The 13,989-nt window shown below is 44.3% G+C and overlaps 1 protein-coding gene across 1 annotated transcript in view; it reads right to left on the bottom strand.

Moving 5' to 3' along the window:
• cadps2 (Ca++-dependent secretion activator 2) overlaps positions 1 to 13,989 on the bottom strand; it is a 159,242-nt gene that overhangs the window by 48,285 nt on the left and 96,968 nt on the right. The window contains exon 12 of the mRNA XM_034879016.1: positions 5,177 to 5,313. Within this exon, the coding sequence (XP_034734907.1) occupies positions 5,177 to 5,313 (137 nt within the window). The remainder of the gene's footprint in view (positions 1 to 5,176; positions 5,314 to 13,989) is intronic.

Below are 13,989 nucleotides of genomic sequence, written 5' to 3'. Positions count from 1 at the left end.
AGTCTCTGAGCTAGAGTCCAAGATATGTCTTAAGTCTCTGAGCTTTAGTTCAAGTCTAGTCTTAAGTCTCTGAGCTTTAGTCCAAGTCTAGTCTTAAGTCTCTGAGCTTTAGTCCAAGTCTAGTCTTAAGTCTCTGAGCTGGAGTCCAGGTACTAGGTTTTAAAGCCCAAGCTTCTGATGAATGGCAGCTGCCAGTGGGGTCGACGTGTTCGTGGTCCTCTCTCACGTGCGGGGTTAGGCATCTTTCAGATTTTAACTATTTGGACTCTAGGCTTTTTCAATGTAAAATAAAATGAAGCCGCACTTCACAGCGCTGCTTCCTTTCCTCCGTGGCTGCAACACAACGAGCACCTGAAAGAAAGGGTTGCTATGGAAACCATAACATAGCTAGTAGGTAAACCAAATCCTCCAAACAACTCCAAGGTGGAACTGGTTCTCGATGCCCAATCCTGCTCAGGTGTGGCGGCACACAGCAGAGACGTTACTCATTACGTCGGACAGACATAAAATCTCCGGCTTGTTTGTTTGAATTTCTTTAAACCAATCACAGCGGTCCTGGGCGGTGCTGCGGGACTGCACAATCCCTCTCAAAACATCTGCATTCAGCCCGGCCGTCTTCTCATTTACAGCATCACATCAGTGGAACTCGGTACCACCATTAATTAGAGAGTCCCCATCCTATTACTCATTTAAGAGTAATGTTAAGAAATGGATGATTGAAAATCAACACTGTCGCTGGTCCCATCCACCAACAATAACTCTATCATCTATTTTAGATTTTATTTGCTTATCTTGTTTATTCGATTGTTGTGATTTAACATAGTAATTTTTAACCTTTTGTCTATTGTGTAAATATCTTCATTGTATTATAACAGTTTATTATTTTAGGATGCCTAATAACATCTGGCTAGGGGACTGGCGATGAAAACTAGCCTACGGCTAACTCGGGTACGCTTACATTTGCTTCGAATGTTGATCAGCGTACATTGTCCCCTTTTCAAATAAACAAATGACATGAAATTAAATGAGCCCCGATCTTGGAGATAGCAATCATGGAGAAACATCACGTCAGGCTTTATCCCAGAAATGTACCTTCAACGAGCCAGACTAGGGCCCATGAAACGCAGCTATTGTTCTTAAGGAATATAAGATCAATCTGATGGGTAGCGTTAGCACAGTACCTGAAAATGTCGAGAGTTCAATGACATTTGGTTTCTAATTAAGAATGATGATAGTTTCCCTTCATTAGATCGTGACAGGTGATAGACAGGAAGGTCTGGAGAGGATGGAAGGTCTCAGCCTACATGGGGGTGCAAGCTCATACTGGGTGGGCTAGAGGCCGCCCCTGATGATACGTTCTTATTAGAGCTCACTGAAACTCTTAAATCAAAATGTCCGTTTCTTTGCTGTTGTCTGACGCTAGCACCACCGACTGCTAGCTGATAGCAGATGTTTTATCCTGATGAGCAGTAGGGCTGTGCAGTTTAATCACAGAGTAATCAAGAAAAACGGTTATTTTGCACAATTTGTAAGTGAACTCTTATTTTCTCGTGTTCACTGTTGATTTCTTCTTCTTTTTTTACTTTACTTTTTCACTGTTTAATTTCAATAATTACAACATCTTATCAAAAGTCAGTGAGTAATCATGTTCAATAATCGTGTTTTAAATATTGACCAAATTTAAAAAGTGATAATGATTTTTTTCTTTTTCGGAAGCGAGCAGACATATTAAGCAGCACAGGGATGCATTAATTTCTCAGATGCTTAAAAAACAATCACTGCATCATTGAACAGCAGATGGTAATTACAAATATCGGTAAATCTCTGGGAACATTTAGCAGTTTGGATGCTTTTGCCTCGAGGTCAGCGGTTCATCTCGCCACGTGAACACCGCAGTGCCGTTTGGAGCCTCTCTGCTGTTGCTGAGGGTTTCTCTAATTAGCACAAATTGAACTGAATCCCCGAGAAGCTTCAGATTTAAAGAAGCGGGAGCCTGAGCTGTGTCAGAGCACATATTAGTCTATTTATTGGAAAATATAAAAAGGTAGAGTCGTGCGCCCTCGTAATTCAAAAGTAAAGGTGGAGACGAAGATGTAGCGAGACGTTTCAGTGTTCAAGGCAGACAGGAAACCAAAGTTACGGCACTGTTGTGTGGATTAAAAGACCGTAGAGATAAACATGTTTTCCAGTTCAGTGCTTATTCTGCATGATCCCACGACCTTTATCCTTCTGCTTTACCAGCCAGGGGTTTTAGGGGGGGCGGGGGAGGGTCCTAGGACAAAGACAAGCGGCTGATGATGAAGTAGAAAACAAGGGTGTCAAATACACTCTACTGGTGTCGTATCACTTTAAGGAATTTCTTAAACACCCTCCAGCCCTAGTTTAGAGCGACATTAGCATTGTGTAAAAAAATCATCATTTAAATCAGACACCTTTGAACCTGGCTTGACGTTTACCAATGTTGCGGCCCAACTAGCCATTAAAACACCTGCAGGTGCAGATTCTTAGCAGATTGTTGTTGTCTCTGAGGATTAAAAGCTTCCTGGATTGTATTTCATCGTCACACATGGACCTGAAATGACACGCTCACACCAGCGCCCCATCTCTAAATGAAGAGCTGATTTTTGTTAGAAAACGCAGAACATTTTGGGTCCAAATGTTGTCTTTTGGTAAATTGAATGTCAGTGTTGTGATACGTAAAGACTGCTTTTCTTTTTACTACTTTAGATAAAACAGTCAATCAAAATTTCTGGCACCAGAGTTCTGCGTAATGCTGAATTATGGTTTTGGATAAAGCTATTTCAAGAATGTCCTGTCCCCGATGTTACCACCTGCATGGATCAAGTACTGGGGGTCATGAGTGGGAAACCTTCCTGAAGTCGTCAGCCGGACCCTGGGCCCCAGCTACAAACCAAAGTGTCTGCCTAATTACTGTTGTTGTTGTTGTTGTGGTGTTCAACTCTTTGTGAATAAAATATGACCCCGTCTACGACATGAATCCAAGCCACTTCTCAACAGATGTCCCCCACGCTGAGGCACTGGCCTTTACACAGAGGGTCTTGTGAAAAGGGGCTCCGGCTGGAACACAAAGCCCTCGAGTTTTCACAAAAGGCCGAAGGAAGAAGATCTGGAGGTGCGGCATGAATGGATCGGCCTAATTGCCGAGCTGGAAAGACTCCTGGTGAGGCAGGTAGAGAAATAACAAGGAGGCCCAGATGTCACTCTGGTGAACATCTCCTCACACGGCTGCTTAAATTATAAAACATCAACAAAGAGGTAAGAACACAACGCAACACGTCAGAATGAGCTGACGGAGGTTGAGTATCTGACGGATAATCTAATTTGCTAGTTTTTGTGTCCAAGTGGCTGATGGGAATAACAATCTTTCACATTTGTCCAGTATTAAGCAACGTTAATGATGTTTCCATCAGTCGTTTCCACACAAGAACACAATTCAAGAGGTTGACCAAAAGTTACCATGTAATAATATGAGATGACAAATGCTGTTGTTTTATTTCAAAATGAAGGCTGGTGTTTTTAGTTTCCTCCACTCTAGAGAGATCTGGATCTATGGTGGCATTGCATTACACATATACAAGTACATGTGAATCATATCTACACAGTTTGGGGTTCATGCTTAGTTGCACACAACTAAAAAACCCTTGTTTCACCCCCAACATACACACACACACACACACACACACACACACACACACACACTAACTTAGGCTCCACCCCTCCTCCCTTCCCCCGGTCCATTGAGGCAGCCCAGCAGTTGTCTGTAAAGGTCACGTTCCTATTTGGAAAGTATTGATTAGAGCGTTTATCCTCTCAATCAGTGTAAGAGAGCCCCCCAGGCTGACCACGCAGAGGGGGTGAGAGACAGAGAGAGAGAGTGTGTGTGTGTGTGTGTGTGTGTGTGTGTGTGTGTGTGTGTGTGTGTCTGTGTGTGTGTGTGTGTGTGTTCCTGCACTGGCCATTTGCCCTGAGGTGTTCTCTGCACATACATTCGACACACATACATTCGTATATAAATACAGGACAGCTACCTTTAAAGCTCTAGTGCGCAACTATTCAACACTAATGAACGCCCGTTACACTCAAGCCGTTGCATAATGAGTTGAAACAAAGCTAATTCAGCCCATCAGCTCTGCAAAACACACTCCGTATTTCTCAGTGTGGCAATGTTTACAAAATGGTGTTTACTCCTACTAAGGATTCAGCCATGATCCTTTCAGTAACTATTTACTGTTTGAGTTTACACTGTGGAATTTGTTCAATATTCAGTTTTTAGGATGACCAAAAAAACAGCTACTACGTCACCGCTGAGAAAGAACACAGCAGCGTTCAGCTTTGGAGACAAAGAGGACAAAGATAATGACCTCTTCTGAAGAGTCCATCGTGTTTTATTAATCCTCCGTGTCCTCCTTGGCTACTAGTAACTGTGTGAAGGAGGGGTGGGGGTGGCCTATAATCACCGAAGGCTCGTATCATGTGGACACGCCGACAGAAGGGAGACAGAAACTACGCACTAGTCACCCTTTTCACAGCAGACTTTTTCACTTGTCATAGTAGGAAAAAGCAGTGCTGTGATCAAAAGTGCTCTATACTTCAACAAAGTGTCCCAGTAAGCTATTTGAGTGAGTCAGGGTGCCCAATACCGGGGCCTCTGGGTTTGAACACACCTGTGCTTTTCCTACTACGACATGTCAACATGTCTGCTGAGAAAAAGATCTATAGCTCTAAATACTTTTTCCTTTCTTTTTGAAATGTCAAAGTACTTTTAATGGTCTCGCTAAGGAGAAATCTGCATTGGACACTGAGCAACTTACTTAGCTGCGAGAGTTACACACACACAACGACAAGCACGGGGTTAAAAAACAATTAAAAGACAGATATACGGTCAACATATGGGCTACTCGAGGACCGGTGCAAATTGCGGATTTAGGATTTCCTATACTAAATAAGATGAAAGCCATACTTCAAAACAAAAATGTGGCAGTCTTCACACAGTTCTCACTTATTTTTCAGGAACTTATTTGCCATGAACACATCCGTCCTCCCACCCAGTTGGACTAAATAATCTCTGGAGAGGCTCTGGCAAACAAAGATCAGGACACACGAGATCAGGACACAACCCAAGAACGCGTCCGACGGTGTGTCCGTGTTAACGTACCAGGCAGGAGAAGGAGTCGTTCATGCGGTGCTGCAGAGTGTGTTTCTGTAAAATGGTGAAGAGGCCAGCGTGGTCGAAACGACACGGCGCCGCAGAGATCAGCTCCTCCACGCCCTGACGCTGGGACGGATCCAGACCTGCACAGGAAACACAGAAAAAGGGGAAGTCAAACAAACCCAGGACACCCAGGAGACCGCTGTTCATGTCCCGTGTGAATGCCAAAAGGCAAAGTTGACTTTTTTTTGTTGAACGTACTTTTTTTTAGGTACCCTTACGTACTTAAGTTACGCCACGTGCGTAAGTTACATGACAAACATACTTATTTTTACCCAAATCACAAACTTTTCTTAATAGTTGCTGGACATGTTTAGGATATGTTCACCTTTGACAAGAAAACGTTAACTAGGGCGCTTTTTAGTAGATAAAAAAAACAAACAGCTGTCAGCATTTTGGTGTCAAAAAGCCCCTGAGAGGGTCTTTTGTTGCCAATAAAACAGCTACTGCTACAGTATCCTAGAGCAGCATTTGGAGCGGTGCTAATGCTAACATTAGATAAAACAAAGTGGTGGAGCGAGCAGGAGAAAGAACAGAGAGAGAGAGAGAGAGAGAGAGAGGTGCTACTAACTTTACGTAGAACAAAGCAAGTTTCCTAAACAGGGAGCTCAACGCAAAATGTAACAGGATATTTTACCCTGAATTAACTACCACATATCCTCTATTTGTAAATTATTTTTACAAATTTTACATGCGTTGTACAAACTGGAAAAAATGAAGTTTTGCTACAGTTTCTGATAAAATCAGAGCGATGAACTTGTATGAGTCTCCTCATCCTTTCATTCATTTAAAGCTGTAAACCATTTGAACCGTTGACCTTTGCTCCTGTGTCTCCACCAAGAGATTCACACTATAATTAACCCGTTGTAACTGCCAACTTGTGAAATACTGACGCTTGGTCAGTGGCTCCCAGCATCAGATACTGACACCAAAATCACCCTTTAGCGTCTGTATGGCGCCCACAGGGAAGTAGCTTTTGGATGTAGTATTTAGGGAGACAACGATGGCGAGTAGTATGAAGGGCTGAAAATCTGCATAAGGTGGAGGATTTGGGTGGCGGAGGGGTAAAAAAACACAAGACTTTCACCCAGGAGGACGAGGTCTGGGTCCCGTTCTTGTCCCGTGTGGCACAGAAACGTACATTTTGTATCTCACCCACCATTCATTTCCTAAACCTAACCGTCCCGGATTGTGATGCATGTCACCGCCTATGCTACCGCCTGACTTTTGCACTATGACACTGACTGTCGACTGTTTGCATAATTGCCCATTTTTAACTCAAATTTTGCTGCTCTTATTTTCCTCATTGTATATTTATTCTTATTTTTACTTTTTATATTGTTTACTTGAATGTTATGTTTGTCTGTGGACATAATTGGTTAAATATGTCTTGTCTCCACCGTGGGATAGAGGGACATGTAATTTCGATCTCTTTGTATGTTTTGACATGTGAAGAAATTGACAATAAAGCAGACTTTGACTTTGATGTCACTTAAACGTGTGTCCCGCCCCAGAGAGTCTATAAGTGACACCAAAGGCACCTGACCAAGCGTAGCTTCTGACGAGTTGGGAGTGATATATTTGAGGATATTTCATGAAGAACCAAACCAGAGTTGAGTTCACGTCAGGCATCCTTCGTAGAAAGAAAAAGGAGCGAGAGAAAAGAACTCTACACAAGAAAGCAGACAAAACAAAGTCATCCAGCTCCATGTCTCGATGCAAAATGGACTAAGATGAATGACTGCAGAGACTTCTTAGCATGACGCCGTCCGCTAAAGAGATGATACACAAATGTGTTCAGATTCCCAATCATTCACGCCTCTCATTGAGCTTAACCACCCACCCACCCACACACACCCACAACACACACACCCACACCCACACACAGGCCTACATTGGCAGTGTCAGCTCTCAGTGCTGTGGTTAATGGTTCCCACCTCGGTTGGCTACAGATCCTCTGTGAAGCTGTCAGTTCTCTCAGCTGACACAAAACATTGACGACATGTGAGGAAAACACTGGAAGTGCCTCACGAGTTGAAAACCGTCCGGGAAGAGAGCGGACGACGACAACACGTCCGTGCTCAGCTGCAGCGGGCGATCGGGCCTCACGTCCCCGTGGAGATAAACACAGATAATTCACTTCCTCACATGTTTGAGGCTGAAACTAGAGTTAAGTTGGCTGGTTCTACTTGATGAATTACTTCAAATACGAGTCAACTGCACGTGTACACATTAAGACCGAAAGCTTTGCAAACTGACAGATTCATTAGCAGATTTACAACGTACTCGCAGTGGCATTTATACCCGATCAACAGCACATTGTTATTAATGTTCTGTGTGTTGCAAATGTAATGTATGATGCAAATGTTGACAGGAGTGTTTCACACGCCACAATCCACAAGAGGAGCATGATAAGACTTGCTGAAAGCATCTCTTCTGACTCCATGCATGTTTAAATAATGAATATGAACTCCTGCCTTCTAACAGGCGATTTAGAGACCCCTTTGTTTAGATACAGCAGGTTTAGGAACTCTTTAATTCATCACTCGAGCCTGATGGTAGACCAAAATCAGTTTCCCAAAAATTAAGATCTTGATCTTAAAATATCATCATGACTTTTGAGTGGAGCTGCTCGGGAACGCAAAATGAATTTCGGTGTGAACTGACAACAACTTCTTGTATTGTATTGTATGTCTTTAAAGGTGCCCCACCACACGAAACCGTTTTTACTTGCATTTTTTGAAATATGTCAGGTCCATGTGTGTGTGTGTGTGTGTGTGTTATGTGGTAAATGTGAAAGTGAACTGCTACCTCCTCTGTCAGCTCTAGCCACTGAAAGAAATGAGAGGAGAAATCAGACCAATCACAACGGCCGGTCAGTCTGATGTCATCCTGCCTGAGCTCATTACTATTCATGAGCTCGCCCAGTTGCGCTGGGTAAAGGATGCTGATAGCCAGGCTCTCGTTGGCTACCTGTTAGCCAATCAGAGTCAAGCAGCTTAGCTCGCTGAATATTAATGAGAACTTGCACAAATGGAGCCGAGTCTTCCTTTCCAGGGCGTCTTTAACGAATATATTTACATTGAGTTGCTAAGGCTTCTGCCTGTTAGAAGGAAGTTTTTCCTCGACACTGTAACACCAAATGCCTGCTCTTGGGGGGGGGGGGGGGGGGGGGGGGGGGGGGGGGGGGGGGGGTAATGAATCCTATATTTCCGAGAAGAGCCCTCAGAGAACGCAGACCTCCGCCATGGCCACGCCCTAACTCGTAATGTTAACCAAACAATGTGTGTCGTACCCGTGATTCAAATCCGCTCCAAATTTGAATGGACTCTTCCTTGGCCCGTGCTACATCCTTCCAACAGTAGGTTTTTTTTTTTCTGTAATCCTACAGACAAACAATCAAACCCGGAGCATGACCTGCAATGGTGGAGGTAGTAAATCGTTCAATCTTGACCTTTGGGAAGAGTTTTTGTATGAAAGAGAAAATCTAAGCTCTCAAGGACAACAACATCTACTCAAGCTTCCAGCCACATGTCACAGTCTCCTTCAGCGAATGCGGTTCGCTCAGGTGTCATCATGTCACCTGTGGCCTCACCTGGTCAAGTGAAACTCTTTTAGAAAGGATTCCCTGGGCACGTTCGGTGTTGATTATTAACAGTAGAGAGATGACAGGAAATGAGGTTGAAGAGAAATAACGAGCAACAAAGGCTCCAACAGAACACCGATCCACTCCCTGGCCTTACACCTCGAGGCCACCAGGGTGCCCCAATTCTACATTTTCCTCCTCAACAGATCCCAAAGACCAAACATACAAACATTTTAGTCCATCTTTGCGTCTGCAGCTCTCAGCTCCACGCCCATTGGTTCCCACTGAAGACGTAAACCTGCGTTTGCATGGCACAAAGGAAGAAGATATATCAGGCTTTAATACAGACCCAGTATTTGTTAAGAGTTTTGGGGGTTTTCGTGGATTGTGTTGAGAATCTGAAAAAGACAGAATGGCTCCAGACTCATACCTTGGGTTAAAACTGAATTAACAGTAGCCGAGCTCTTCATGCAGTGAGGAGCAGCTGACGATAACGAGGCTTCGGGGTCAGTGACGGAAGAATCAACAGTAAAAAAAAAAGAAAAGAAAAGAAAAAGAAAAGAAGCAGAAGAGGCGCAGGGCGTCCTGGCCTGAGCAAGCATGGGTTCATTTCCAGTCCTTTCAGGCGGTCCTGTTAATGGCCCCGCAAAATGAAAAGCCTAACACTCTCCATTCTGCCTTTATTGTGGGAGTACATTTCGGGATGGGAAGTTTCTGAGCGTGACACATGGCCCCACAAAAGACCACGGCTGCCTGAAGAATGCGGGCCCCGTTTCCACGCCTGCGACGCCCGCGGCCTCGCGCCCGAGACGAGCATTAGTGATCACTTTTTATTAACGCGGCCATTTTGTTTTTGTTTGGATGCAGAGAAGCCCGCAAGGACTCTCAGACATCTGTGTCTCGCCCCGCCATCCCCTCCCTTCTTTCCTCCATCGCTTTTGTCCGACCGAGGAAAAAAAAGACAGCAAAAGTGAAATCTCCACAATCAACTTCCAATCGACGCTGCTCTCCTTTTCATCCCGTCTTCTTTTCTTCTGACTCTCCCACTTTTTCTGACACTGCCCTTCGGCTCCCGTGGCCTGCTTTCCCCTTCTGTCTAATTCCGATGTAGGTCACTTTGCATTTGTTACTTCCAAAAACACGCGATTGTCAATGTAATTCGGAGGAAAGCCATCGTGTGAAGGAGGCTACTCTAAAGAAAACGAGACAAAGAGATATAGATTAGTGCTGATAATAAGACGAGGCGGAGGGAGGGGGAGTATTGATTGGGGGACAGACAGCGGAGAAGGGATGTTGATCCGTGTCAAGTCCAACTTTCAGCTATTATCTGCAGCGGGGGGGGGGGGGGGGGTGTTAAAGAGGGAGTGGGGTGGGGGGTGTGTGACAGAAAATATGGATCCAATATGGTCACTGCTCCTGGCACAGATGGAGTGTGTTTGGTCCAGACTGGCTGCGCGTTTCTTCACTTTGTGTTTCTCAAACGGTTTCTCATCAGTGTGAGAGACCGCTTGAAGTCCACTTGAGTCAAATGTGGCGATGGCGGACCCCGCCACCAACAATGGAGAAGTACAACAGTAGCTAGAGGAGTAAATACAGGATGTAGATGCACTGAATATTATATATATATATATAGATATATATTACATTGCAGAGAAACGCAGACAATGATCATTTTAAAATACAGGGTGTGATTTCATGAAAATCTTAAAAAGGAACTTTAAAAGGGAATTATGGTTCTGCAAAGACACATAAATATGTCTGCCCTTCAAACAGGAAGAAATAGACAAAACAAGAAATGTTACTCAAAGCCAAATGCTGGTCAGAGACACAAAGACTGTGACCTCTACAGAGAGAGAACTTTATCAGAGTTAACCGGACTTCACCTTGAGAACTGACCTTAAAATAAATTCTTCTGCTCAGACATGTTAAAAGCCATCATGACTTTAATGTCTAAACATATTTAAAACAGAATATCTTTCTACAAAGCCTGCAACACATTTCCAAAGGGGGTAAGCCTCTCCTCGTTAAGCGTCCCTGCTGTAGGCAGACCAATCTGTCTTAAGTCCAGTTGCATTGTGGTTGATGTAGGCGCCATGTTTTGACAAGAACAAAGAATGTTTTGAAGAAAAAAAAAGAAGATATCTCTTGATGTGCTGCATCGATGTTGAACCTTTTTATTTAAAGCGCCTGTCACGTTGTAGACGCGTGATGCTAAATCAGCGCTGTGCTAAAATATAAAATATGTGACTTTCAACTACTCTACGTGAGGTTGGTAAACGCCTTTCTCTTGGTGTCATTTTTACAACATGAGTAAGGATGTTTGAGTGACTGTTGAGCAGTGTGTGTGTGTGTGTGTGTGTGTGTGTGTGTGTGTGTGTGTGTGTGTGTGTGTGTGTGTGGTCAGGTGGCAGGTTGAGGGTAGATTTCTACACTCGATCTCTCCATGTCCATCTTGTCGGGGCTCCATTGGCATCATCATGGCAACAGTCACATCCATGTGACATGCTGCTCTGAGAGGTGGTGGCGGCCGCTGATGGCAGGTTATTGATGCAGACCCAGAGCAGGAGGAGGAAGCAGAGCGTTTCAGTTTCAGGTGCACCGGGCTGAGAGATGTGACTTGATCTGCCTGTCGGAGCGTGGTGGCGGCGGCAGTGGCAAAGATGATGTCAGGGCGAGCGGTGACGAAGATGTGGACAGACAAGGCCATCAGTCTCCGTCTGGCTGGGCGCGAGCTTCTCGTAGCACGGAGCGAAAAAACAAACTCCACTCAAACTCAAAAGTTTGGCTACGGACACAAACGCGCCAGCAGCTGTTGTGCTTTGTTTCAGGTCGCCGCCGAACACTCGGGAGGTTAAGACTAACGGACAGTCTGACGTCTCTCCTCAGGATCGTCTCCGTTGTCAAAACGCACCACCTGCTTCTTCAGAAACACAACTGACAGGTGTAAACATACCCGAAAAACTACTTCAGGAGCCAGTCTTTGACCCTCAGCAGGCCCGTCCGTTCATACCGAGGACACAAGTCACACAGTCTGTGTGATGGAAGTGGATTTTGAGGTCAAAGGCCGGAGCCCAAACCTCCTCAGCCCTACATGATTTGCACTTGTTTGGACTCTGATTGTGGTTCGTTTGAATGCTAGTCCATTTCAATTTTATTTATGTGAACTGCTGAGCTGCAGTGAACAGGCGAGGAGGTGACAGGAAGTGATGTCTTCAGAGCTTTTTAAGCAACCTTGCAGTCATCCGTTTGTCCTTTTCTTCAGAGTTCTCACTGCAAGAGCTAAAAACGGCGTGAAGGCCGGCGGCGGAGATCTGCACACAAAGCAGCAAAACTCCTGAAACTGCGTCAAGGTGAAGGCCTGGTTTTGTCTTAAGGAACCTTCACTTGCTTTTCTTTCCTCTTTGCCCGTGTCTCAGTCTCGCCTCTACAATCTGCTTCTTTGGGTTGTTGCTTTTCATCTCTGTCTCCAATGAGCTTACTTTTAGTCCTTAAGTAATCTTGTCTAACCCTGAGAATGTAATTGCAGTCTGTTGTTCTTTTGTCCCAATCACAGCAGCTGCCAAGGCTGTTTATCATCACTGCCACATCTAACCTGCTAATACCACTTTACATGCTCTAAAAACAAAAGGCCGCCGTACAGACGATAAACGTGTCATTTCCTTTGGTGTGACACACAGGAGAAACATTACAGCTTCACCCTATTAAGGTCAGAGGTGGCTTTCGCTTGTTGTTGATTGTCTTGGCTACTAAGTGTTTAAATTATGCTTTTTGGGTTTTCCCTTTCCTTTATTGTGTTATATAAAGACCCCCCCCCCCCCCCCCCCCCCCCCCCCCCCCCCAAAAGGCACTTCCCATCTCCAACAGAAAACAGTGTTCACAAACTGCTCCAAACAGCTCTATTGTAGTCCAGCCTTTACGGTCACTTTGTAACACATGTTATACTGATCACACAGCTGCTAGCATGCCACGCCCTCATACTCTGCTCCTGACTGGCTAGTAGTCCTTACCTAGGTACTGTCAGGGCCTCATACTCTGCTCCTGACTGGCTAGTAGTCCTTACCTAGGTACTGTCAGGGCCCTCATACTCTGCTTCTGACTGGCTAGTAGTCTTTACCTAGGTACTGGGCATGTGCAACTCCAATCAGAGATGAAACAGAAGTGAGATGCGTCACTCGGTTGATAAAACAAAGAGCTCAACAAACCGAGAGGAGCTGCAGCAATGTGCAGTACAACAAAATTATGGTGATTTTGAAAATTAAACCATGTAACCCTATTCTGATATAACCTCTAAATACAATTATGAACCTGAAAATGAGCAGAATATGAGCACTTTAACAAATGCAATGAGAAGTTATGGTACTAAATAACATATATACAATATTAGCATAGCACCCCAACTTTTTGTAATAAAAAGCCTGCTTCAGTGTGAGAACAATGTTTGACATCAGCTGTCTTTTTATCTGACTGTCAAGAAAAACACGACTACATGTGTAAGCTTCTCCAGACTCTGTATAGTCATGATTGACTTAATGTGCGGGTTTGGTTTTATTCTGCACTGGCATTTTCACGCTTCATTTTACAGTTTTAGCGAGTAGACTAAACAAAAACCCATTTTCGCCAGTTATAACGCAAATAACAGTGCCTAAGAGACTGCACCCGTAAGCAAGCTGATGATTTTCAGAGCGGCATCTATTCAGCAGAGTGACAACAGCAGGAGTCAGCGGCCTGTATGTGAGTCTCTTACACGACACTGTTCACTCGCTCACACTGGTCAATACAACCTGATGCCAGTTGGTGCTTTGTGCTCTGAGATGCTTCTGACGACACAAAGCAGGAAAACAGCGTTGAACTGGAGACTAACAAAGGGGACATGTTGGTCTCTCACCGTCTCACCACTGCAAACCTCTAAAGAGAGACGAATAACCGCAGCCATTTTTATAAAAGTCAAGGCGGAAGAATTGTTATTTTATTAGTTCATTAGTGTGTGTGTGTGTGTGTGTGTGTGTCCTTGCAACATGCAATTATTTGTGTTATTTAAGCTCCACATTTCATGCTAATAACAAAAATGCCTGGAAGGCGAGCACAGACAAAGATTTAGATTCACAGACAAGATTGTTATTAAAGTGACAATAAATTTCCGTCAAGCCCATTTCTCTCACGCACACACACACAC

The sequence above is a fragment of the Etheostoma cragini genome, chromosome 8, assembly GCF_013103735.1.
Source record: "Etheostoma cragini isolate CJK2018 chromosome 8, CSU_Ecrag_1.0, whole genome shotgun sequence".
Classification (NCBI taxonomy): Eukaryota; Metazoa; Chordata; class Actinopteri; order Perciformes; family Percidae; genus Etheostoma; species Etheostoma cragini.
Note: the sequence above shows the minus strand (reverse complement) of the source record. Positions and strands in the feature narration are given on the sequence as shown.